At 37.7% G+C, this 27,733-nt stretch overlaps 1 protein-coding gene across 3 annotated transcripts; it reads left to right on the top strand.

The window, feature by feature from the left end:
• The first annotated feature begins 1,269 nt into the window (after positions 1 to 1,269).
• HSPH1 (heat shock protein family H (Hsp110) member 1) lies at positions 1,270 to 27,733 on the top strand. 3 transcript variants are annotated; one of them, XM_010367072.2, is made up of 18 exons: positions 1,270 to 1,382; positions 4,492 to 4,549; positions 8,643 to 8,783; positions 9,568 to 9,690; positions 11,373 to 11,472; positions 12,579 to 12,712; positions 13,129 to 13,373; positions 14,142 to 14,370; positions 15,848 to 15,954; positions 16,211 to 16,344; positions 18,549 to 18,754; positions 20,373 to 20,504; positions 23,043 to 23,180; positions 24,064 to 24,189; positions 25,268 to 25,375; positions 25,476 to 25,595; positions 25,796 to 25,957; positions 26,838 to 27,733. In XM_010367072.2, the coding sequence occupies exons 1-18, from the start codon at positions 1,270 to 1,272 to the stop codon at positions 27,042 to 27,044; spliced, it is 2,583 nt and encodes an 860-aa protein (XP_010365374.1). In that variant the 3' UTR covers positions 27,045 to 27,733. The 3 variants fall into 3 exon arrangements, with proteins under 3 accessions (XP_010365374.1, XP_010365375.1, XP_010365377.1); XM_010367073.2 differs by having other exon boundaries at positions 1,340 to 1,888; XM_010367075.2 differs by lacking the exon at positions 20,373 to 20,504 and having other exon boundaries at positions 1,343 to 1,888.

Genomic DNA, 27,733 nt, shown 5'->3' on the forward strand with positions numbered 1-27,733 from the left:
ACTTATAGTTACAGCTAACTGTATGTCCAAATTTAAGAACAGAACCCTGTGATAACGGTTATTGCTCCCATTTTAAAGGTGAGTTAACTGAAGCACGTTAAGTAAGCCACCTAAGTGGCAGGAAAACTAGCAAAAGCACATACAATTTACATGTAACATAAACCTGGGCCTTTGTAAACCTGCCTCTGACTTAACCTACTTGTTTTGATGGACAAGGAGGAATTCTCACACTCTTTATGAGTTAGATTTTTCTAACTTTAGGTTACAACTCCTTATTCAATTACACGCTTATCCAACAACACACTTGAACTGTGCTTATACTTCCACGTGCCTGACATAAGGCAAACTCAGGGATCAGAAGCAAACGTAAAAAGACACAGAAGGGTATAAAAGACCTGACAGTTATCAGCAACACAGTTCCACCTTTTCTTACCCCGTCTCTTCACTGAACAAACGTTAACGGGGACATCGCTTTTGAGGGAAAGAAAGAGAAACCGCTTCACATCAAACAAGAAGCAAAACTTACACACAGCACCAATTTATGTAGGAGTGGCAGGGTAGAACAGCGTCGGCTTAAATCAGACGTATTAAAAATAAGCAGAAAGTGATACTGTGAACAGCCTGCCAAATGACGTCACAACTAAAAATCGCTTTCTTAAAAAAAAAAAAAAAAACCTGACATTTTACTCCACAAAAGATCATTCTGCTGGTTGATGAATACAAGAACACTTAACACAACCCCTTTGCTTTTATCATAAGCGGTTTAAACTGGTGTTCCTTCTCCTAAGTCGTAACGCACCAGTTGTCCGGGTAATCCAGACAATAATAGAAGTGAATACAAAACAAACGAACAAAATGACGCTTATTGCCAGGGAACCCGCGCAAAGGCGCCAGACAGAACCCAGCCCAGCCTCTCCCGCGAGTCCCAGAAGACAAAGCCGGGTCCCAGCAAGCACTGCGGCAAGGACTACACATCCCAGAATGCAAGGCGTACACTTCTCCCGGCCGGACTACGATTCCCAACATGCTCTCCGGACAGCTGGCCGGCCTCCCCACCATCCTGGTGTCTGGGGTCTCTCTCTGCCCGTTCAGCTTCCCTTTAGAGTTAAGGGTCGGGTACCACCTCCCAGTAGCAAACTGTGATTATTCCGAGTTTTGGAGTCATTCTTCGTTGCCTGTTTTATTAGGGCAGCAAAATGCCTCCGGCTAGGGCGGGAGTGGGCGGAGGCAGGCTTGAGCCAATGGCACGGGAGCGGCCCTGTCGCTGCCATGGCAACGGCGGCCGTTCTCGGGGGACCGGCCGCCCATTGGGTAGAATCTTTCCAGAAGGCTCGAGAAGAAGGAAGCGGAAGTGGCACGTGGAGGGGCCGGTGGAGGCGCCGGTGAGTAAATGCCGCAGATTCTGGAAAGTTCTGATCAGTGCGATACATAAGGCTGAGGAAGTGGGACCTCCCCTTTTGGGTCGGTAGTTCAGCCCCGGCGACGGTGTGCGAGCTGCGGCAGAGTGAGGCAGGCAACCGGAGGTGCGGAGCGACCCGCGGAGACTTGAGCCCGGCTTTCTCCCGGGGTTTCTCGTCTGCCAGCCGCCGCTGTCATCGGGAGTAGGAGGCGCCTGCCTGACAGGCTGTCTGTCTGTGTGTCCTTCTGAGTGTCAGAGGAGCGGCCAGACCCCGCGGGCCGGAGCCGAACGCGGCCGGGCAGAAAGCGGCGGCAGGAGGAGCAGGCAGGCGGCCGGAGGACGCAGACCCAGACCCGAGGCGGAGGCGGACCGCGAGCCGGCCATGTCGGTGGTGGGGTTGGACGTGGGCTCGCAGAGCTGCTACATCGCGGTGGCCCGGGCCGGGGGCATCGAGACCATCGCCAATGAGTTCAGTGATCGGTGCACCCCGTAAGTAGGAGCCTGCGAGGGTGGATGGGAGGAGGTTCTGGGCCCTTAGTGTGGGGACCCCAAGCTGGTTGGCTACACCGATCACCGCGGCAAACGGAGGCGTTTGGGCAGCGGCGCATCCCTCCGTGGAACTACGGACCAGCGACCCGGCCAGAGGAGGGATGCGGGGCTTGCCACCACGAATTGGAGAAGGGATTGTCTCAGGGATTCACGAGGGCGAGAGGGAGTCCCAGAGTCGAGACACCGGGTCGTCACTTTGTGCGGGCTTCCTACTGGGGGATTTCAAAATCTCCTGGGGGTCGGGCTGCGGCAAAGCCCGCGACTTCACTCCCTTGTCTTGGCAGGCTGCAGCCTGCGCCTTTCGCGGCCGCCCCCATAGCCCCACCCGGCCTCTCTGAGCTGGCTGAGCCGCCTCCAGCTTGTCCTCCTCCCTCCGCGCATATCTTTGCGCACCGCGGAGCCGGGCTTTTTCTTCCGCATTGTGAATCTCTAAATGAATTGGAAGCTTCCAGAGCTTGTGTCGCTGCTTGTCCAGTGAGCAGGCGAACTGTTGTTAGCGACCATGGAAGCAGTCCTCTGAAAGATTAGCCCACCTCTTTTTACCCAGTCTCTCCGTTGCTAACATTGTTGGCCTTAATGCCCGGGATCATTGTTTACATTGTATGTAAACGTCCTCGTTTTTGCTCTTTGCCTTTCATGAGGAATTGTAAACCATATTTTTAAAATTAATTTTGCACAGTTTATGTAAAAGAATAAAAATTGCATACTTCTGGGCTAGAACGCCACAAGAGAATGGATGTCGTCACTGAACTAAATATTCTGTGGGAGCCTAGGGTGGGCAAAGGGCAACATTTTAAAAAGCAAGTTTCGTGAAGGGATATTTTCGTACAAGAATATATACAAACATATCTGCATGTGCACTGATGAAAACAAATGCTTCCATCTCAAGGCAATTACTGTACCTAGTAATTTTTTTCAAATGTCCCAAGCCCAGGATGAAAAGTGCAAAGTGAAAACATTGAATCCAAAGGCAGAATGACTGGGCTAATACAATTATTTGGGTGCTGAGAACGTTTATGAAAGTTGAGTGGAAAATCTGAGGCAAAAATATTTGGCAATGTTAGTAACGTTAGGAAGACTGTTTTGAGCAACCTGCACGTCTACCGCTGCAGATATAAGTTTGTTTTTTGGTTGTGTTAAGGTTTTTCAATTGGAGTTTGGTAAGAAAGAAAAGAGTATTTCAGGCTTTCATGCTTAGGTGCAGTTTATACTTTGTTCTGGTCGATCCAATAAAAGAAAAAGCTTTTCAGAGGAGAGTAGGAAAAAAAAAATTGTGCTATACAGTGACTACTGTGTGAAACCAAAGACAAAAAGTATGGTCCTGAAAAATGTGAACTGAGGGCTGGAGTTGCCCTTAATATGTTTGTTAAACTGTAACTATGGTTGACATTATTGCATCAGCTACTAATTGCCATTTAGTACAATTAATTTGATTCTCCCCTAGGAAAATGAGTAGATCCATTCTGCACGTCTATAGTTATTCTGAACTTACAATGATGTTCTTGATTTTGGACGGTTTCTTGTCTAGCTTCTGCTTGGACACTTCTCTGGCATTTAGGATGCTGTCCTTTTTAACACTTGCTCAGATAATGTAGTTCGAGGATGTTTCTATTACAGCAAATTTAAACTGTAAGGTGCTACTTAATGCCGTCAGTATTTTCCCATTTTGCTCATCTCATTTACCGTTACTCCTACCTAAGCAGGTAGGAGTAACTCACCCAAAATTAGATTATATTTGAATTAGTAATCCAGAATTAGATAACTACTTTAATCGAAAACCTAATTCACTTACTGTCTCCTCACAAGACTTTTGAGCTTGTCTCTGCTCTGGTTACTGTGCGGTTGCATTTCCATGGTGGCTGAGAAGGTTGTCTCACGGTTACAAGTCACTTCCCATCTCTTCAAAGCAGATTTGATGTAACTGATTAGTTACTCCTTTTCCTCGACGTTTATATTGTTTTGCGGTGGTACTTGTTGTGCATCATTTTTTTCTTTCTCCGGTAGAATCTCCCAAATGGGAACCTCTTTGTGCTCTTAAGCTTCAGAGGTGTAACTTGGGTTCATTTGTTTGCGTTTGCATAAAAACTTTTGATTCCTAAAGAAGCAGCTGGTATATCAGAACAAAAGTCGGTATGACAATGACATTTAGATTTGTACAGAGTTGGTGACTGAAAGGTAGAGTCACATCCTATTTTTTGTTAGTCATGTGTGTAGGGTCAAGTTAATAATACCCTTTATGTATTTAAAACATTTTCAAAGTTAATGTTCGGTTCATAATAACTGGGAACCTGACCTGGAGGATTCCTGAGCCATGAGCAGACGTTTTTGGGGTGGTAGAACTGCCACCTAGGTTGGATTCTCAGAGCAGCAGTTAAGTGGAAGCCCCCTTTGAGTATCTAATGAAAGCTATAGACCTTAAAATTGTGCTATGCTTGTTCCCTACCCCCTCATGGGTAGGACATTTATATTAGAATTTTTCTCTCGTCAGTTCAAAATATCAACATTTATGCTTTTTAACATTTTTGAAATATATTTTTTTCTAGGTCAGTCATATCATTTGGATCAAAAAATAGAACAATTGGAGTTGCAGCCAAAAATCAGGTATGTTCCTTGAAAGAATTCGGATCACTTTTTAAGGGGGAGTTTTTAAAAGGAAAATCTCAGGAGACATAGAAGAGGGTGATAAAGTGTGCTTAAGCTTACGTATTTTTGAGTTTTAAAAATGTAATTATGAACCTTCAGATGATGATACTCTTTCCTTCTGTTCCCTTTCTCTTGTTTTATTAAGATCGACTTTAACTTTCTAATCTACCAACCTTCACTTTTTTTTTTTTTTTTTGAGATGAAGTCTCGCTCTTGTCGCCCAGGCTAGAGTGCAGTGGCGCTATCTCGGCCCACTGCAACCTCCGCCCCCTGGGTTCAAGCGATTCTCCTGCCTCAGCCTCCTGAGTAGCTGGGATTACAGGCACGTGCCACCACGCCCAGCTAATTTTTGTATTTTTCGTGGAGATGGGGTTTCACCATGTTGGTGAGACTGGTCTGGAACTCCTGAGCTCGTGGTCCGTCTGCCTCAGCCTCCCAAAGTGCTGGGATTACAGGTGTGAGTCACCACCCAGCCTGCCAACCTTAACTTTTAGTAACTTTTTGCTGCCTTTCATTTATCTAATTTTTAGAAATTATACACGACATTTTAAGTTCGTGTGAATTTTCTCATGACACTCATTTAAGAGATTCCTTTTGTAAAAGGAATTTCTAAGAAGTTACGTGTTTAAAAGCCTTTTCAGGTTACTTAGTAATTAAGGTAGGACTGGGAAAATTTTTTTTTTTTTATTTTACTTTAAATTCTAGGGTACATGTACACAACGTGCAGGTTTGTTACATATGTATACATGTGCCATGTTGGTGTGCTGCACCCGTTAACTCGTCATTTACACTAGGTATATCTCCTAATGCTATCCCTCCCCCCTCCCCCCACCCACGACAGGCCCAGTGTGTGATGTTCCCCACTCTGTGTCCATGTGTTCTCATTGTTCAATTCCCACCTATGAGTGAGAACATGCAGTGTTTGGTTTTCTGTCCTTTTGATAGTTTGCTCAGCGTGATGGTTTCCAGCTTCATCCATGTCCCTACAAAGGACATGAACTCATCCTTTTTTATGGCTGCATAGTATTCCTTGGTGTAGATGTGCCACATTTTCTTAATCCAGTCTATCATTGTTGGACATTTGGGTTGGTTCCAAGTCTTTGCTATTGTGAATAGTGCCACAATAAACGTAAGTATGCATGTGTCTTTATAGCAGCATGATTTATAATCCTTTGGGTATACGTCCAGTAATGGGATGGCTGGGTCAAATGGTATTTCTAGTTCTAGATCCTTGAGGAATTGCCACACTGTCTTCCACGGTAGTTGAACTAGTTTACAGTTACACCAACAGTGTAAAAGCATTCCTGTTTCTCCACATCCTCTCCAGCACCTGTTGTTTCCTGACTTTTTAATGATCACCATTCTAACTGGTGTGAGATTTTATCTCATTGTGGTTTTGATTTGCATTTCTCTGATGGCCAGTGATGATAAGCATTTTTTCATGTGTCTGTTGGCTGCATAAATGTCTTTTGAGAGTGTCTGTTCATATCCTTTGTCCACTTTTTGATGGAGTAGTTTGATTTTTTTCTTGTAAATTTGTTTAAGTTCTCTGTGGATTCTGGATGTTAGCCCTTTGTCAGATGGGTAGATTACAAACATTTTCTCCCATTCTGTAGGTTGCCTGTTCACTCTGATGATAGTTTTAAACTTTTGCTGTGCAGAAGCTCTTTAGTTTACTTAGATCCCATTTGTCAATTTTGGCTTTTGTTGCCGTTGCTTTTGGTGTTTTAGTCATGAAGTCCTCGCCCATGCCTGTGGCCTGAATGGTATTGCCTAGGTTTTCTTCTAGGGTTTTTATGGTTTTAGGTCTAACATTTAAGTCTTTAATCCATCTTGAATTGATTTTTGTATGAGGTGTAAGGAAGGGATCCAGTTTCAGCTTTCTACATACGCTAGCCAGTTTTCAGGACTGGGAGAACTTTTTGTCCTGACCTGTGCTGTTTAAAAAATACAGTAGCTATGTACTGTATTGAGCATTTGAAATGTGGCTCGTCTGAATCAAAATGTGAAGTATAAAACACACGAGATTTTTACTTTTTAATCATATTGAAAAGTAAAGTATGGTATCTCATCAATTTTTTTTATTGACTACTTACTGAAGTGATAGTTTTTAAAATATATTGCCGTAAGTTAATTGAAATTAATCCAATCTCTTACTAGTTTTTAGTGTGGCTGCTAGAAAAGTTTATGTAGGTAGCTCCCCTTTATGCTTACATATAATTCTGTTGAACAGCACTGATCTAGGCAAGCCCCTTGGAGGTGTAGAGAAAAGCAGTAAAAGATATATGAAATGCTCTTTGAAATAGAAGACATTTTTCTAAATACAGAAAATAGTGTTGCTAAAAAAGAACATTTTGAACTGTATCTTAGTACTGTATTATATGTTACGGAATGTATTTAGTACTGACCTATTAAAAAATTAGGTCAGGTTTAAAAACAAAAATCTGTCTCTTAAAATGCTTATGTTGTAATAAGAAATTGGCACTTTATCAAACTTAGGAATCTGCTTTCATTAGAAAATTCTTTCATGTTTTCCAATCCTTTGGATATCTAGATTGGATTTAACTTTATTTCCTTTTTACATTGGAAGAGCGATATAACAAAAAGGGGTGAAAAAAGAAAGGAGAAATAGGCACACTCAAAATGATGTATTCAAAAGGATAGTGGGTCTTCAGTTGTAACAATCCTCTAAATGTGCCCATTGAGGATATTGATAGCCTAGACCTAAAATTCTGTTACATCTTTGTGGTTATGTGAGAAAGATCTGTTGAGACTCACATTTGACCAGTAGACTACATCTCAGTTTTAGACGCATAAGGAATTTTAAGACCTCAACTTGCTTGAATTCTATGTTGTTTGAAAATTAGTACTGCCAAGCTAACTGTATTCTTCCTTTATTCAAAGAACTAGGTAAGAGAAAAAGTAAATAGTAGACTGTTTTGTTATTTTTAAGCTAATAATTTCAGAATTCTTACTTTTCAATCTTAGAGTTATTTCTTGTTTCATATGAGGTACGTTTGAATGAAATGTGCTCTGAAGTGGGGCTTTTCAATCTAGAGTTTACCTAAAATATTTAACCAAAACTATGGATTAAAAAAACACCATCTCTTACAGCAGTTTAACAAACATGTGCACCAGTTGTGTAAGATAGCAGTTCAGTGTCTTGTTTTTAAAAACCATGGCTCTCAAGTCTTCACAATATGCACATGCTGTTGAAAACATTGGGTCACTTAGAAACTTTTTGAATTACTCTTCAGTCTCCTTTTTGGTGTAGATAACTAGCATTTCATGCTGTTGCTAGGAAAAGTAGTGATCCATGTATTTTCTGGCACAGAATGTTTATCCTGGCCACTTAGCAATTTATTAGACTATAAAAATCAACTTTTTTTTTTTTTTTTTTTTGAGACTGAGTTTCACTCTTGTTGCCCAAGCTAGAGTGCAATGGTGCTATCTTGACTCACTGCAACTTCTGCCTCCCAGGTTCAAGCGATTCTCCTGCCTCACCCTCTCAGTTAGCTGGGATTACAGGCATGTGCCGCCATGCACAGCTATAAAAATTAACTTTTTTAAACAAAATTATAATTTGACTATAGTGCTACTATATCTGTTCATTCATTGGGTATAAAACTTCACAAGTTTAGTGGGGGAAAAAAGGAATGAAAGAAGTGATAAAATTCTTGTGTGTTCAGAGCCTTTAGTGATAGTTTCACTGTCTTTTTATCTTGCAGATTTTGAAATCTGCTTTAAAGTCTGTAGTCACACTATTTTGCTTCTTGTTCTGTCTTGCTGCTTACCTTCTGGCATTTTCTATAGGAGAAGAAAAAAGTATAAATAAAATCTGTTCATAGATGGGAAATTCAGTGAAACTGATGGGCGGGCCTCAGGGCAGCTTATGTGCACTCGTAGGGTTGGTTCGAATTGTAAAGTGACTAAATAAAATTACTGAAAGTACTGGTGCTGGGGGCGGGGTGGGGGGGAAAAAAAAAAAGAAAGTACTGGTAGGTGGTGAAATTAGAGAAAAAAAATTAAAATCTCAAACCTCTTTTTGCAGCAAATCACTCATGCAAACAATACGGTGTCTAACTTCAAAAGATTTCATGGCCGAGCGTTCAATGACCCCTTCATTCAAAAGGAGAAGGAAAACTTGAGTTACGATTTGGTTCCACTGAAAAATGGTGGAGTTGGAATAAAGGTAATATAATTGAGCAACCTTAGATTCCTTGATAGGAGACTCTTTCATCCATCCATAGAGAAAAATACTGACTTATTAATACTTAAAAAGACGAACTTATTTGAGTTACTACTCAAATTTCTTAATTACACCAGGTGGTCTTTTTGTTTTTTATTCAGCTGTTTTTAAAGTATCGTAGATAGATGCTAAATTGTCTTTGAAAATTATTCAAATGGTAGTATATATGCTATAACTTAATTTGTGTTTCTTCTGACTTTTTGGCAATTATAAAATTGAGGTTTATTTGATGTTGGAAGAAAAGTCGACATTGTGTTCATGTATCAAATAAAAGTCTGTTCTGAGACAGCCCAGTTGCAATTGTGGGGAGAGCAATAGTGTAATAACACCAGGAATCTTTTTTTAAACTTGCAGAGGTATTCCTGTCTTGTGATCAACACACAATAATATTTATCCCAGTGATTCATCTCTTCAGTTAGAGTGGAAATTTACTACCTTCTTTAATGTTTTGACTAAGACTTTGGGTGGGGTATGTCTGCCCTAGCGTTCTTCCCCTCCCCTTCGTCTTTAGGTAGAAGTTCTTTCTTCCTTTTTTTTTTTCTCTTTTCCTTTCTCTCCCCCTTCTCTCTTGCCCCTTCCCTTTCTCCTCCTTTTCTTCCTTCTTTTCAAAACCACTACAAAAATGAAGATTTTATGGAAGGGAATGTGTGCTAATATTTGGAAGCTTAATACTGGCATGTAGTTTCAAGTACTACAATGTTTAAAACATCTTTTCCCTTCAATCTAGGTGATGTACATGGGTGAAGAACATCTATTTAGTGTGGAGCAGATAACAGCCATGTTGTTGACTAAGCTGAAGGAAACTGCTGAAAACAGCCTCAAGAAACCAGTAACAGATTGTGTTATTTCAGTAAGTATAATTCAGCAAGGCAGTGTGTTTTATTTCATTTGGCATTCTTTGTATTACTTTTAAGTATCAAATGTGTGAAAGCTGTTCTTTTACTAGAGATCATGTTCCACTGGACTGTATTCACATGTGTTCCAGAGCATTACAAAGTAGATTTGAGTGGTATTTTTAGCCAGAAGCTGCAAAGGTTCTTGACTGGAAATCAAAATCTCGTGTGAGGCTTTTTGAAAATACAGATTTTGACTGGTTCCATTTGGGAGTATTCTGATACAGTTAGTTGCTGCACTATCCGGCTTGTACATTTAACACAGGAGCTTTTCACAGGTGAAAGAATTCTACCCTTCGTTGAGAAATGAGTGCATTAGGAGTTTTAAAATGTAGCCTACCAGTAGTGATGAAAGCTAAATTTTTAGCACTAGCAAGCCTGTTACCTTCAGTGGACAATTACTAGTTAGACTATCAAGGGGTACTTGAAATGAACAAAAGTCATCTTTTTTTCTGGACACCAGAAAGGTAAATTCTGCTCACCCAGATGTCTTGGGTCACTTCTTGATATGCTGTGGGGTATGCTTTTGGACTTAAATACAGCATGGTCTTTGCCCAATAGTATGAGCAATGTGGCCAGCTGAGATCAGTCAGCAAGAAGCCTTTATGAATGAATGAGGCAGAAGGGCTAACATTTCTCCTGTTGTCCTTGCAAGATGGGAATTGTTTTAATGTCTGCCAAATTAAGGAATTAAGTTACAAGTCAGTGGCTTCTCCCTCCCCACTCTCCCTTCCTTTTTTTTTTTTTTTTTTTTTTTTTGCCACAATTTTTTTTCCCGTGGTGAACTGAGAAGCTGATGGAGGAAGTGTTCTGATTTGAAAGGTGAGCAGAGATTTACCTTTGCTCTTGCTCATGTCTCTCTCTCAAGTATCTACAAATATTTTGGACAACTTGGAAAAATCACTATACTAAACTTAGGTACTTTGCACTGAAATGATTCTGAATGTGTTGTTAGATCCTTTTTTTCCTGAATAGTAGTATCCTGAAGTGCTGCACTAGAAGGCAGTCAAAAAGAATGACAACTAGAATAGCACAAGTCAATGCTGTAAGAAACTTCAGCCCTGAGCTGTTTTTACTCTTAGGAGAATCAAAAGGCTGTGCCACAAAGTGATTTTGTAATCTTAACACGTTGACTGAATTAAGGAGTACCTCTGAATAGCAGAACTGAAAGGGTGGTGGCTGGCATGTGTTAGAATTCGCTCTTTAAGTTCCTGTAGTTTTTGCGTATAGTTTAATTGTATTAAAAATTAAATGTTGACTTAGTGTTATAATTTCCTAATGCCAATAGAAACTTATGACTAGTTTGGAAGCAGATTTGATCCGCTTTAATATCAAGTTTTCTCTTAGATTTATGTAACTTTTAATATGTCTTACGAAACTCCTGATTAATTTTTATTTCAGCTTAAACTTGGTTATAATAAAGACTATTTTGATCTTGTAATTTTGGGACAGTCTTTTCAAAAGTAGTTACTGTTTCTGAAGGTTAAGGAGCTTGCAGGAAACTAAAACCCTATTTCTGTTTTGTGACTTGGTGAGACACCTACTTAGCTGGACTGTTGTGAATTTATAAGTGGTTTGTGAGGAATTTCTAAGTATATTTTGTGTTCTAGATAATTCAGAATTGTTTGTTTGTTTGTAGGTCCCCTCCTTCTTTACAGATGCTGAGAGGCGATCTGTATTAGATGCTGCACAGATTGTTGGCCTAAACTGTTTAAGACTTATGAATGACATGACAGCTGGTAAGGAAAAAGCACTTGTCATGTAGAAGTGAATACACTATCAGAATTATGGATGTTCAGTGCTATTACTTTCGTATAGGTACAGAAACACAGCCTATTAAAAAATCAAGTCAGATTTGAAAAAAATCTACCTCTTACAATGCTTATGGTTAATGAGAAATTGGTACTTTATCAACCTTATGAATCTGCATTCATTAGATAATTCTTTCATGTTTTTTCTTCCTTTGAAAATGTAGATTGAATTTAACTTTGTTTCCTTACAATGCATTTGTAGTTAGGAAACAAGTTTTCCCACAAGCTTAAAATTGTGGGCTTTAAAACTGCCTTGGCTTACAAGTAATTGGTTTAGTGTAAAAAAAAAAATTTACTGAACTGTAGACAGGTGATCACTTATCAAATATTGCTTTAAGCCTGTACTATCTGAATGTGTTATGCTAGGTATTGTGGATATACAGTGGTGATCACAGCATCTCTTCCTTGAGCTTTCATTAGTTTATTATGGTTACAGATGAACAAAAAATCACTTAAGGAAAAAAGTCAGTTTTTATGCTGAAAAGTTTTACTCACATATTTGTTAGGTTTTTGGAAAACTGTTAAATATTAGTAAAAATGCGTTCTTAGGTATACATGTTTAGAAATACGGTTGTTTAAAGTTCAGAAGAAAACCAGACTTTAGGGTTGATCAGCTGTTTACCTCGGATCTAAAAGAAAATTGGTAGGCACTGCAGTTGCTGTAGTTGTATATTAAATTCTTAAGTTTTTTGGATAAGCAGTGTCCTAGCAGGTTGTGGTTGAAATGTAAGTATTGTATAATGAGTCTGATACTCTGACACGTGGTTATGTTTCACTGTATTCACGCCATATATGTTTTGTCTAGCACATCTCCATATATTGCAAAGCGATAGAGCATTGTTCTGAAATCAGAAAGAGAGTAATAATTAATTCCAAGAAAATCAGTGTGAAGTCAGGTATAAAAGGAATGTAATGTGTTCACCTTTAATTGTTTCAAGTTAATAGTCAAGCTTCCTGCATGTGTAATTTTATGTAACAGTGAGATTCCTAAGAAAATGTGAACCGAGGAATTGAAACATACTTATTTTTTCTAGTTGCTTTGAATTACGGAATTTATAAGCAGGACCTCCCAAGCCTGGATGAGAAACCTCGGATAGTGGTTTTTGTTGGTATGGGACACTCAGCTTTTCAAGTGTCTGCCTGTGCTTTCAACAAGGGAAAATTGAAGGTAAAGTCATACACTGGAACTCAGTGTCCAAAACACATTAAGTGTTGTGACTTTAAGCTACTGAGCCTCTTTACTAGGCTTTTTCTTTTTGGTAATGAAGAGTTTTATTTTAGGTAAAGATGTTAACAAGAAACGGTTGCTAAGGTTGATCTCCATAAAGATGATGTAATTGTCTTAGCATACTCTTTAAGTGTTCTTGTTTCGGAAAGAAGAGGCTTTTGCAGTTATTTTCTATGTAGTCATTTAAAGGCAAAAATATCTTCGAGATTTATTCCTGACTGATTTGGATTTCATGTTATAATTTAAATATAGTCTTGAGTCTCTTAGTCTTTAATTGTTTGAGTAGTAATATTGAAGATACTAGTTACAAATGTGATTGAAAATAACCAGACTATTTGTTGTTTCAACCAAATTAGGTACTGGGAACAGCTTTTGATCCTTTCTTAGGAGGAAAAAACTTCGATGAAAAGTTAGTGGAATATTTTTGTGCAGAATTTAAAACTAAGTACAAGTTGGATGCAAAATCCAAAATACGAGCACTCCTTCGTCTGTATCAGGAGTGTGAAAAACTAAAAAAGCTAATGAGCTCTAACAGCACAGACCTTCCACTGAATATCGAATGCTTTATGAATGACAAAGATGTTTCCGGAAAGATGAACAGGTGTGTCTTGAATTCTACAGATTAATTAGATGGAACTTTTTTTGAAACTAGCCCAGGTGTCAGTTCTAGTGGGTGTCGTGAGTCTTGGCCTGCATTTCAGAATTGTGTGTTACATGCCTGTGGCTGGAGATGCTGTTGTTTTTATCACCACTAGCTCTAGGGGCCCTTCTGTGAAGAGAGCTTTTAAAAATACCTTTTTTAAGTACTCTCGTGGGTCTAAGTACTACTCTCAAGTCTTCTTGGTATTTTCACTTTTTAGTATTTCTGGGCCAGTAATTGAATACTGGTTTCACAGAGATACTGTGCAGGGACTGGAAATAACCATTGAAAGTAATGAGAATCAGATCAAAACATTTAGAAGGGCTGGACCTGTTGGTACATGCCTGTGGTCACAACTTTTCAGGAGGCTGAGGTGGGAGGATCCCTTGAGCTCAGGAGTTTGAGGCCTCAGTGAGCTATGATTGTGCCACTGAACTCAGCAAGACTCTGTCTCTAGGGGAAAAATTTTAGAAGTAAAATGGCAGTCATAAGCAATATAAAATGATTTATTTGAGTAATAGGAGAACTGATTGTCTTCCTCATTATCTTTCTGCACCTGTTTGGTATATTTAGCAAAGACAAAAGAGCTGTAAACTACAGTACAGCTAAACTTGGCCCATGTGGGATCCAGGGTGTCTGAGGGGGAAAATAATGAAATTCATTGGGTTATCAAAAGTAGGACAGGATATTGGTCTTAACCTTTCTAAAAACAAGTTTTTATTTGCTAAGGTCACAATTTGAAGAACTCTGTGCTGAACTTCTGCAAAAGATAGAAGTACCCCTTTATTCATTGATGGAACAAACTCATCTCAAAGTAGAAGATGTGAGTGCAGTTGAGATAGTTGGAGGTGCTACACGAATTCCAGCTGTGAAAGAAAGAATTGCCAAATTCTTTGGAAAAGATATTAGCACAACACTCAATGCAGATGAAGCAGTAGCCAGAGGATGTGCATTACAGGTACTTTCTCAACTCTGCTTTTGCTTGGTGTACAGTCCTTAAACAGTTTCCAGTGTATGTCATCATGGTAGGATAATAAACAGAGACCTGTGTCTAGGTAGCAGAAGGACATTTTAAACAAACCCGTAAAACTGTAGGGAGATAAGGCCACTCAAATCTAAAAGATCCAGTACATTTCAATTAAAAGAACTACCAAGCTGGTGTTTCTCAAGCTGAGAATCAAAAACAGGTATGATTCAGAGGATATCACAGAAAACACAGCTGAAACACTAATAAACCGTGTGGTGGTGGCAGTTGTTACTTACAAAGCACATAGGGAATTAGAATGCTAATCGGATATAATAAGGAATTGATTTGGGGCAAGTTTCAGGGTGTTAGGAGTATTAACAAATGGTGTTAGAAAATAGATAACCTTCTCTTACCCCCAAATTGAGTTTTAATCTGCCTATCAGATAAAAAGGCAGCCCAGAAGCATGAAGTTAGTTTGGTGAGAAACACCAAATCTAGAAGTTATTTGCTATAAAAGAAAATACTAGTTCATATTTAGGATATTACAGTCAAAAAAGATCTAAATAGTTGTAAATAAAGTTTCAAGTTAACATATTTGAGTTTTAAGCTAGTTGGCAGTTTTTAAAATATAAAACAGGATTCTGTAAACAAAGGTATTTAGACTGACTGCCTTTGTATACTTATAAAAGGAAGAATATGTAGATACTAATTATTAATGATAATCCGTTGTATTATCCATCCTGTTCTATGGGGTTTTTGTTTTTGCTTTTTTCTTCATAATGGAATATGCCTCCTTTAATTAACTCTGATTCCTTCAAGTATTGGAAGTTTATATTTTCTTCAGAAGTAGAGCTAATTTTGGCCTCTCTTTTGAAGGATCCTATTCTAAATGATGATCTTTTTTGGTCTATTCAGCTTAATCATCTATTTAGCTATTTTTATATGTCCTGTCCAAATCGGGAATTGTCTACCTATCTGTTGGGTGTTGCCTTTCCCAAATTTGAATTTACCTTTGCTTTCTTCATTTGCAAAATTATTTGAAAATATCAACATTATGGCCCTTTGGGGGGTTTCTCAGACATTTGGAAAGCAGTGTAGACAGAACTGTTCGTGTATGTATGTGTACATATTCAAAAGTGATCTTGAAATTGCTGTCAGCAAGGCATTTCTAGAAAGACCAGTCTGTTTTCCTAATCCCCATGAAACCTGTTGTTGATTAACTGTCATTATCTTAAGATATATTATTTGTCTTTGTACCTAGTAATTGGCAGAGTATTTAGATGGTAAAATAAATTCTTTGTTTAGATGAAATACACTGGAAATGATTTTGGAATGTGAGTTTTTTTTTAAAAAAAAAAAAAAAAAAAAAAAAAAACCCCTGTCCATCCATTAGAATTCAGTTTTATATTAAAAGATGACTGGGAAGTGTTCATGTGCTCATGATAATTTTATTTTATTTTTTTTTAAGTGTGCAATCCTTTCCCCGGCATTTAAAGTTAGAGAATTTTCCGTCACAGATGCAGTTCCTTTTCCAATATCTCTGGTCTGGAACCACGATTCAGAAGATACTGAAGGGTATGTAGCAGAAAATAGCATTCAGATACTCTAATGTAAAGAAGAAAAATTAACAGATGACTTCTCTAGTGGGGAGTCATTAATTTACCTGGAATATTTCAACAACCAAATCTATCAAAATCTTTCTCTCATTTTGGTATTGTAAATGATGAGATAGAATTGATAAAGATTTTAGAAAGTCTCTTTTCTGTTTGTATAGCACAGTAAGCATATTTAAGTACTTCATCTGCTCAATGCCTTTTTCTTTTCTCTCCAGTGTTCATGAAGTGTTTAGTCGAAACCATGCTGCTCCTTTCTCCAAAGTTCTCACCTTCCTGAGAAGGGGGCCTTTTGAGCTAGAAGCTTTCTATTCTGATCCCCAAGGAGTTCCATATCCAGAAGCAAAAATAGGTAAGCAGTTCACTGTGTATATTTTACTCTTTTAGTTAAAGACTTAGCTTCTCATTCATTGTACAAACTTTAAAAGCTTTCTTATTCTTAGCGATGTTGAGGGGAACATAATTCTGTGTGAAGACATTTTCCGTTTAGAATAATGGTGGTGGAGAAATAACTTCATTTTATTGAGTCATCTGGTCTAGAGATAGAATGACTTGGTAGTTCTGCTGTTACTTGGAGTTTTGCCGTTACTTGAAAGTATATATGTGTACATATATATATATGAACGCTTTAGGATTTTCACTATTCTGATGATACAGTCTGTATGTAAAGGATTATCCCTGCTTTTAATACTAAGTTTTTCTCTAGGCTAAGTGTTATTTGTAGTCTGTTACTTCTAATTTAAAACCTGAGTTAGCGACCATTGGGAATCTACTTCTCAAGTGTACCTTTGTGTTCTCTTTTCTAAAGATAAGTTTTTTTGGGTACATATTTTGGGGGGACACTTGACACCATCCATCTACTTTTACCCATAGTAAGTCTCTTTCCCAGACCATGGGTGAAATTTGCCAATATTGCTAGGTCTTTTCAGGACACACCCTTGCCTCACACCTTTTCATAAATAAACTGTTTGAAGGAGTCGAACCTGATCAATTGTGTTTTCTTTCTTACTACTTTAAAGGCTAAAATGTTCTGACCCAGAGTTGTGATGTATTGTTTTTAAAACAGTTCTCATGAATTTATTGTTAGGAAAAGAAATCATTGCATGTAGACTTGTAAGATTTTGATAAATTGGAATCTGTGCATTAATTACTGTGTGGAAGATAAAATCCCAGCTTTTTGGCATGGCATCTAATTTTTCATGTTTGATTGAAACTGAAAACGTCGCACATACTTGAGCCATTTTACATCCCACTTTCCAGAAGAAATGCTGTTTCTTTAGATAGATGGATCTTTTGGGAAATATTTCCTCAGCTACTGATTTGACAATTAATCAAGGTGTATTCTTTCATCTTTCAGTGACATTGTAATTAAATCTGTAGCTCTGTGTGTTTATATAGACAGCACTTTAAATACTAGGCAGTTAAATCTCATTGAGAGCTTCGCACATAATAGGTTCAGAGTACTTATTTTTGACTCAGTGGTCTCTAGAGTAAAAGTACTTATTTGTGGCTATAACTTAAACCTAGCACTTGCTTCTGTAGTAAGTGCTCACTGTACTCAATCCTCAGAAGCATAGAAAAGTTAGGTAACTTTTGTAACAGGTCACACAGCCAGGTTTCAAGCTCAGATAGTCTGGATTAAAGTCTACACTTTTAACCATTAGTAATGTTCTGGAACCCGATTGTATTACACATAATAATTTCAGACTTTCATACAGATTTTGGCTCACCTCCCTTATTTAAAACAGCTAAATGTTTTGATTATTTAACCAAAAGAATGGTATTCTTTAAAAGGTTATAGGATTAAAATTCAGCATGTGCTTGCTATCATTTTCCTTATGCTTTCAAACAGATTTTCATGTCTAGTTTGTGCTCACCCATTTGGAGAAGTAGGGTAGGAGGAGGCAAGAACTGCTTGTTATCAGTGTCTTACACTCAGTGTTTGCCTAGTGTTAAATAAAATAGTTATAAGGGTGCCCTTATCTTTGAAAGCTTTTATGGCATGCTAAGATTAATTTCAAGTATATACATTTTAAGAAGTCATAATTATATATTAGAGGACTTCAATTTGGTAAAGACTGGGTAGAAAATTTTAAAACAGCAGTAGTTAGCAGGTGTTTTTTTTTAGGTTTTGTATTTTTCTTATCTGTCTCCTTTACACAGATAGATTTTTAATGATTTATTGAGAGACAGGTTCTCACTTTGTCACCAGGCTGAAGTGCAGTGATGTGATCACAGCTCAATGCCACCTTGAAGTCTTGGGCTCAAGGGGTCCTCCTGCCTCAGACTCCTGAGTAGCTGGGACTACAGGTGCATGCCACTGAGCTCAGCTAATTTATTATTTATGTTTTTATTTGTACTTTTTTTTTTTTTTTTAGTAGACACGGATCTCACTATCTTGCCCAGGCTGGTCTCAAACTCTTGGGCTCAAGTGACCCACCACAGCCTCCCAAAGTGCTGGGATTACAGACATGAACCACCCTACTTGGCCTCCTCTACAGATTTAGACTTAATTCTAAAATTGTGATTCTGTGATTGTTGTTGTTGTTGTTCTAGGCCGCTTTGTAGTTCAGAATGTTTCTGCACAGAAAGATGGAGAAAAATCTAGGGTAAAAGTCAAAGTGCGTGTCAACACCCATGGCATTTTCACCATCTCTACGGCATCTATGGTGGAGAAAGTCCCAACTGAGGAGAATGAAATGTCTTCTGAAGCTGACATGGAGTGTCTGAATCAGAGACCACCAGAAAACACAGACGCTGATGTAAGTTTGTGGATAAACCCTTGTGTTTGAGTAGAGTTGACTTAGTTCTAAGCTATAGGAGAAGTGGGTAGGGAAGGGTTAAAATGAATGTTTTCCTTCATAAATAATTTTGATCAGAATTTTAGGTAATGAAAATAGCACTTGCCAGTTAGTGGTCATATACAGCTTGAAATTTGGTGAATTGTGACTAAATTCTGTGTAACTTAATTTGAAGTAACTAGTATATGACAGAGTAGGTGATGTTTCATTGAGTTGGGATTTTTTTGGTTTTTTGAAGATGTAGACCACACATTGAGAAGTCGAACGTTGACTGACGTTTAAGAAACTTAAAAAACAGACTGCTACAAAAACTGTTTGAAATAGCTACCGAATATTAAAGTTTCTAAAATTATATGACAAAATTGGCTTTGATATTTTAGAACTTGTTTTTGTTTTTACATGGTTTTCTGTATTGTGGGAGGAAGGACGAGAAGTGTCTGTGTAGCATATAGTAAGAGTTGTTATCATTAGCATGAGTGCTAGTTCTGTGTGGTCAACAGAAGAATTTTAGGAAGCTAAAGTATTACAGTAATTACAGTTTGTTTCTAGGGAATAATTAGAAATAGCTTAAGAGGGAGGCAGTGTGGTGTTTTAGTAAAGAAGTGAGAAAGTGTGTTTTCTAGTGATCACTGTGTTACCTTTCTAGAACATCTAAGGAACATAAACATTCTGAACCTTAGTTTTATTCTCATCTAGAAAAATTCTAATGTACAGTAGTTGGTTAAATGATGAGTGCCATATACTTTCTCAATCTCTTTAGTACCTTTTGGATATCAGGAATGCCTCGTTTCTAATTACTTCAGTGTCTATCTTAGAATCTTGAAGCTAAGAGAAGAAAAATATGAGAGAGTTCAGTGTGGGCAGAAAGTAGTTAACCTAGAATATTTCCGCCCTCTTCCAAAGATGGGTAAAGATCAAGCAAGCACTAATTTATTAGGGATTGAGGGCTACTAAAAAAGAAAATTAGGAGACTCTTAGGGTTCATTCTTCTTTTTCTTTACCAAATTTTTAATTAGGATTGTTACTATGTAGCATTTATTCTTTACTGGTTATAGCTGGATCACAAAAATTGGGGACAGAGTGAGTCTTGCGTATCTATAAACTGAAGTGATGAATTCCGAAATAACTGATAATTGCCCATTTTATGTAACTGTTTAGTATATTGAAAATGGAGATATGTTGAGATCCATGATGGCTGCTGGTAAAATAGGTTTGGAAGCTTGTTTCTAGGAAAGAGGCCTGGAGTAATCTATTTCCAGTGCCTTAGAGAATTAGTATCTGTGCAAGCTTAGATGAGCTTCCTAAGGGAGAGTTCTTGATTCTTACCACATCAATTAAATGCTTGCTTGTGTTATTTAACCATATTAACTGCTGTCATTCAAAGAATTTTTTACAGGTTTAGAATATCTACAGAAGTTTTCAAGTGCTTTGTGTTCATTTTGTTTTTATCCAGTACCTTTTCTCCCCACCTGTTAAGATTTCAGAAATTGAGTGTACTGTCTTTGGTGCCCTATAACTTTAGAAATTTATACAAGTACACCTGCTTTCTACATCCTTTGTGCCTGGGCTTTCATTTCAGAAAAATGTCCAGCAAGACAACAGTGAAGCTGGAACACAGCCCCAGGTACAAACTGATGCTCAACAAACCTCACAGTCTCCCCCTTCACCTGAACTTACCTCAGAAGAAAACAAAATCCCAGATGCTGACAAAGTGAGTGACTCTTCTAGTTCATTCCATTAGACAATGTTGCAACATGTAATCATTAATGATATCATTAAATTGCAGTTTCAAGAGCAAGCACCAAATAATTTCATTCTGTGTAGGATTTTTTTCTGTTGATTTTCTATGTATTTTTCAACTAAAACCAGTTAGAGGTATTTAAGTTCAGTTAAGGGAATTGAATATCCTGCTTTAAACCTAAAAGCTTCTCTTGATTAACTGCCACTCGAAGTAACAAGAGACCAATGTATACTGTTTGTTGTCTTTCAAAGAGCAGAGGTATCTTCTAATACCAAAGGCAGAACTTGATATTTCCCAGGGCTACATGATTAGTTTTCACTTGAACTAATCAGTTGATAAATACATGGGCTATAGGAGTCTAGTAAACTTCTTTCTCCTCTCAAGCCATCGGTCAAATTTAAGTAAATTAATTATGGTGGTCTGGTAGTAACCAGATTGCATTTCAAGGTAATTATTTTTTTGTCCTGCTTCCACAGTAGGTATTGGAAGCTAACTTAAATAGTGGTGTTGTGTCCCTTGGAAAATGACAGCTTGTAATCAGACCTTTAAGAGTCATGGTCAGATGGATATTGAAAAATTTCTGTTGTTAACTGTGAATCACCATATGTTTTGTAGAACTTTATTTTCTGTACAAGTTACATGTAAATAATTAGCCTGCTCTTGGTTGTTTGGCTTCTCTTACATTCTGAGGGTAGAGTTTTTTTACCCTCAGGCAAATTACAGAATCTTTCACTGGGTCAGGATAGGTTTTTATACTATGTAAAAGTTTCCAGTCTTTAATTTTTCTGTCCCCTCCTTGATCCTGGGGGCTCCAGTGTGAGCTATGGGTCCTGACTCTGATTTCTGAAAGCTGCTGTCTGTTTTCTGCTGTTAAGTTGTATGATGATGGTGGTTATTTGGAAAAATAGCTGCTTAGTTTCAATAGCACACCCCTTGACTTGGGATGAGCATACACATCAGCTCTTGCTGAGAGTCTTAGTACTTGTCTAGAACATGACATAGGTAGGATCTCATGCTCCTTAGTTGTAGGTGTGACCACTAGTCTGAAGCCTTTTGGAACATTATTACCCCTTTGGAGAGGGTTCCTCATCCATTCTGTGTTGAAATGCCATTTTGTGGTGCTGGTTTTGTCAGTAGTTGGTTTAATTGGTTACTATCAGGTTGTCTTGTCTTGATTTAACTTCCATACATGTACTGTTATGCATTTGTTTCCCAACATCTGTTGCTCTTGTCTTCCTAGGTGTGTGTTTGATTGGATTCATGTTTCTTTCCTGTGGCTCATGCCCTCAGAGCATGCATAATATATTGAAGGGTGGTGTGCATTAGAAGGAAAAGGATGTGTGGAGGGAGGACTGCAGGCTGACTGCCTAGTTCATCCATAGTGATACAGCTTATAGCACTTGATAGGTGATTTCTAAGGAACACTGAGATCAGTCTCTGAAACATGGGATCTAGTTCCGTCTCTTTAATTTTAGGCAAGTCATTGAACTTTCTAGACCCACTTTCTTCGATAAAGTGCCTAAGATTTTTAATCCATTATAACTCCTCAGAATTATCTATGGCTATGATTATTGTGCCTCATGGGCTAGTCTCTTCCCATTTTACCATCCTACCTACAGGATACATGTTCACACACCGTGGTTGTCATCTGATCTGTCATAGAACTGAGTCTGCTCAGTTGTGTTCTTTGTCATTTGTATTAGTAGGAACCTGCAGAAATGGAAATGCATAGCAAGGGCTTGGAAAATTGAAGGCCACAGGAGATACTTACTTCTTTAGCCCTGTATTTACATAATTTGAAAAAACTACATAAATGATTGGCATGTGTCACATCAGTCCATTTGCTACTTTAAGACTGTTATCTCTTTTTACCTTGCAAAGTCGCTATGAGAAATGATACAATTCAAAGGTGGATAGTAAGAATAATGTGTGTGTGTGTGTGTGTGTGTGTGTGTGTGTGTATGGAGTAGAGATAGATATATATATATTACTCCAAGTTCAATAAGGAAATTTTAAAAGGCAGTCATCAGCGTAGTGCTAGTTGTAATTGAAGCAGGCATACTGGCATATAGGGCCTATAATATTACAGGAATTAAGATGATCCTAACCTGTTTTGCATTGGTCGAAGCTTATCCTTAGGTGACAGGTTCTAGAATCTATAAAGATAAGAATAATTTAGTAATTTTCACTTTTTGACTCATGGGATTTACAAGAATATTTAAAGGGGTTAGAAAATAAAGACTTGTGAAAGCTTTAGCAGGAGAGATTGTTCAATATGAGAAGAGAAAAATATCCCGGTGAATTCCCGAAGGAAGCTATGGCATATTTAATAGCAGCCCTGATTTAAAATAGCGGGAATTAGGTGATTCTGTAGACCCTTCCAACTTTCTGATTTTCAGAGATTTTATTTTTGCCCAAGTCATCAGTAAGTGTGAGGAGATCTTTTTTGTGTTTTTCCAAGTGGGTTGTTGAAAATTTTTTCCTTTTTTTTTTATTCCCCTTCCTAAGGCAAATGAAAAAAAAGTTGACCAGCCTCCAGAAGCTAAAAAGCCCAAAATAAAGGTGGTGAATGTCGAGCTGCCTATTGAAGCCAACTTGGTCTGGCAGTTAGGGAAAGACCTTCTTAACATGTATATTGAGACAGAGGTAAGTACTTCAATTAAATATTTTTATTTTGAAATATGTTTAGTTTCTTGGCCCTGTTACCTATATTTCTAGTAGATAAATGGCCATAATTCTTTCTCATCCCAAGTTTTATATAGTTTTAGGGATAGGATGAAGCCAAAACTAATGAACTTTACAGTTTAATTTTTTTTAACAAGTTTGATGAATTTTTTTTTTTTTTGTATTCATATTAGAGAGATCTATGCCATAGATAATTTTATGCTTGATATAACATGATTGGCTGAGTTCTTGTGAAAAAATTGGATGGCAGTAAATCGTAACAGAGCACAGTACAGTTGGTATTTCATGGCACACTAAGTATTTCTATTAAAATACATTGTGGTTTTTAGTAGTCTGAAATTCTAGAATAATATGTGAAATAATTGAGATTTGGTTTTTCCATACTGAGGTGGGAACATTGTATTTAGGAGTTTATTTAACAATAAACTGTAGTCCATGGATTTATCTTTGATTTAAAAATGTGGCAAAGTGGTGTGGCTGTTATACATTGGCCAGTATTAATCCGAATATGGACAACCATTTATAAACAAGAAAACAAAATTACATTTAAGCAGTAGCTTGGTTTTTTTGTTTGTTTGTTTGTTTGTTTGTCTGTTTTTAGCATTAAATATGAAGTCTGTGTAATCTGTTACAATGTTAAAAAATTCAAACTTCAGCCTGAGTATTTAGAAAACAGAAATGTCTTTTGGGTTTGTAGGAAGAGTTTGACGAGGTATGAATTGGAACTGTGTTAACACTAAAATTTGTTTTGTATCATGTTTTTTAAAACCCCAGAGTCTACACATTTAAAATTTAGTTTGAGTTAACTAGAAGACTGGAATTAACCTTTCCTGTTTCCTGACAGGGTAAGATGATAATGCAAGATAAATTGGAAAAAGAAAGGAACGATGCTAAAAATGCAGTTGAGGAATATGTGTATGAGTTCAGAGACAAGCTGTGTGGACCATATGAAAAATTTATATGTGAGCAGGTATGTCTTAGAGCTCTGTTTTTGTTCAGGTAGTCTCATATAAAGAGTTTAATATCAGAATGGACAGTTGAGGCTTAAGCCTTTACTCAGATAACTTGAACTTTTTGGAAACAGAAAACAAAAGTAATGGAGATAGAGGCTCATTGGTGATGAGCAGTTTTATTTTGTACTAGCCTACCCCTAAAACTCTTCATTTTTACCATCTAGAAGAGAGACCCTATCAAATATTTACGTAGAGTCCATGGCATTACTGTCATAGGGTCAGGGTCTAGGATAAATACGAGAAAAATCTTTGCTTTTAAAGACCTCAAATGCAGGGACACTGCTGCCTTGGTAGCTTTCGTGTCATTGTTTCATCTCATAATGTGTCATTCCGAGAGCTTACTAAGCCCCGTTATTCCCCTTAAGCCTTTTCTTGACTCCCAGTTGGTATGGCTCTGAGAAAATCCCAAAAGCACAACTATGAAAGATAGGACTTAGAAAAAAGAAACTGGATAAAAATCTAGAATTTAGTTAAGTATCATTTAAAGTGAAATTTGGAGTCTGTTTTATTAATAGTTCTAAGGTCTCCGGGCTACCTGGTAACATACTTCAGTTTTAGCTGTGTCCTGACATTCTCTGAATTTCTTATGGTGGGGACTCTGAAGTCGAGATGACTGAACCAGGCAGGACCTCCCAGGGCTAGAGGAGAAGTTCATACCATACATGAACCGGTTAGGAATGATTTTTTCGTGTGTTCAGTGATTGGCAACTTGTATAGCTTCCCCTTCAGTATTTGATAGTTGTGTAAGTTAACAAAAAATTACTAAGACCCGGGTTTTTTTGGGAAGTAAGAAGATAATTGCTCTTCTATAAACCACATTTCATAGTACAGATTGGGCTTCTAAGATAAATATTTTAAGTCAATGAGAGCCATTTTCGATGTCTTTATGTAACAAGGCAGAGAAGCCAAATCAGAGTGCCTTCCTAGATACGATTAGCTACCTAGTGTGAGAATACCTCTGAGAATGCCCGTTTGTTTTGTTGTGAAAAATTCTGAAGTATGAGTGCCACTAATATTGTCATATTTTGTGTTAAGGATCATCAAAATTTTTTGAGACTCCTCACAGAAACTGAAGACTGGCTGTATGAAGAAGGGGAGGACCAAGCTAAACAAGCATATGTTGACAAGTTGGAAGAATTAATGGTAGGTCGTTTTCTCCCCCTGAAAGGTGGTACTTGTGTTTTAAACTAGAGACTTTAAAATAAAATTATGATAACTATTAATTTATTACATTTTATTTTAGAAAATTGGCACTCCTGTTAAAGTGCGGTTTCAGGAAGCTGAAGAACGGCCAAAAATGTTTGCAGAACTAGGACAGAGGCTGCAGCACTATGCCAAGATAGCGGCTGACTTCAGAAATAAGGTGAGTCAGTCTTTTCGTACATAGGGAGGAAGCTAACCTAGATTTTAATAAGCTAACATTTAAGCTGGGAATCATTGTGAATAGTCTTAACTTTGAGATTTTGGGATTTGAGGTTAGAGGTAGATTTGAACTTCCTGGAAAGTTGGGTCAAATGAAATGTTCAATAAATTCTACAGAATGACCATGTTATTTCTGTTCAGGATGAGAAATACAACCATATCGATGAGTCTGAAATGAAAAAAGTTGAGAAGTCTGTCAATGAAGTGATGGAATGGATGAATAACGTCATGAACGCTCAGGCTAAAAAGAGTCTTGATCAGGATCCAGTTGTACGTGCCCAGGAAATTAAAATAAAAATCAAGGTGAGTGTTACCGTCTCATGTTCACTGCTGGGTTCGCTTACGGACTCAAGTTGCAGTCATTTGAACCTTCAACATAGCCATTTTTCCTATAAATCTTTTACCTCATCCTGACTGAGACCAGCTTTTCTTAGTTTATTATTCTGTCACGAAATACAGAAGACCTCGTAAGTTTGTTAAATTTTCCACTCCTCTATTTATTCATTCATTTCAACAAGTGTATTTGTTGAGCCCGTCATGTGCCAGTCCTTGTTCTCAGGATTAAACAATTAAGTGTGCAAAGTGTAGTCTCTGACCCTATGGAACTCATCTTGTAATGGGAAGGAGACCAACAGAAAACAAGTCTGTGTCATCTATCAGAGATGTTAAGTGCTATAGGGGAACAAACTAAGGAAAAAGGCCTTAGGAAATTCTAGGTCTTGTGTGTGAGGCTGGAAGGAAACTGGGAAAAGTGTTCTTCTGGAATAAAGTTCAAACACAGTGAAGGTCAAGGAAAAGTGACCCTTTTAAGCACTGTCAGTTTCAAGCTATAAACTTGAATTCTAGCTCTTTCCTCACTAGTTTTCCTGATCTTGAAGTTACTTAATAACCTCTTTGAACCATTGTCTTCCATGAAATGGGGATTATAATTTCTGTCCTTTAACACTGTTGTGAGGATTGAAGGAAGTAATATATGTAAGTACATAGTCCTAACACATCATAGAAGAATATTAATACTCTCTTTTGGTGAGACTGTAAACTGTGGTTTGGGGCAAGTGTAATGAGAAAATGTAATTATTTGATGTATAATTGGAGTTGTTAGAAAAATAATGGGTCAGGTATGTGGAGAAGCAGTGGAAAATGAACTGGATGGATCTGAGTTATGATAACTATTTTCTTACAGGAATTGAACAACACGTGTGAACCCGTTGTAACACAACCAAAACCAAAAATTGAATCACCCAAGCTGGAAAGAACTCCAAATGGCCCAAATATTGATAAAAAGGAAGAAGATTTAGAAGACAAAAACAATTTTGGTGCTGAACCTCCACATCAGAATGGTGAATGTTACCCTAATGAGAAAAATTCTGTTAATATGGACTTGGACTAGATGACATTAAATTGGCTTATTCCTTCAATTAATAAAATATTTTTGCCATAGTATGTGACTCTACATAACATACTGAAACTATTTATATTTTCTTTTTTAAGGATGTTTAGAAATTGTGTGTATTATATGGAAAAAGACAAAAAGCTGAAGTCTAGTCTTTATGATCCTAAAAGGGAAAATTGCCTTGGTAGCTTTCAGATTCCTGTGGAATTGTGATTCTTACTAAGCTTTCTGTGCAGTCTCACCATTTGCATCGCTGAGGATGAAACTGACTTTTGTCTTTTGGAGAAAAAAACTGTACTGCTTGTTCAAGAGGGCTGTGATTAAAATCTTTAAGCATTTGTTCCTGCCAAGGTAGTTTTCTTGCATTTTGCTCTCCATTCAGCATGTGTGTGGGTGTGGATGTTTATAAACAAGACTAAGTCTGACTTCATAAGGGCTTTCTAAAACTATTTCTGTCCAATAGAAAATGACTTTTTGCTTTAATATTAAAGATTCAATGAGTAAAACAAAAGCTAGTCAAATGTGTTAGCAGCATGCAGAACAAAAACCTTAAAATTTATCTCTCACTATACAGTATATTGTCATGTGAAAGTGTGGAATGGAAGAAATGTCGATCCTGTTGTAACTGATTGTGAACACTTTTATGAGCTTTAAAATAAAGTTCATCTTATGGTGTCATTTCTAAA

Source organism: Rhinopithecus roxellana, chromosome 18, assembly GCF_007565055.1.
Source record: "Rhinopithecus roxellana isolate Shanxi Qingling chromosome 18, ASM756505v1, whole genome shotgun sequence".
NCBI classification, from domain to species: domain Eukaryota; kingdom Metazoa; phylum Chordata; class Mammalia; order Primates; family Cercopithecidae; genus Rhinopithecus; species Rhinopithecus roxellana.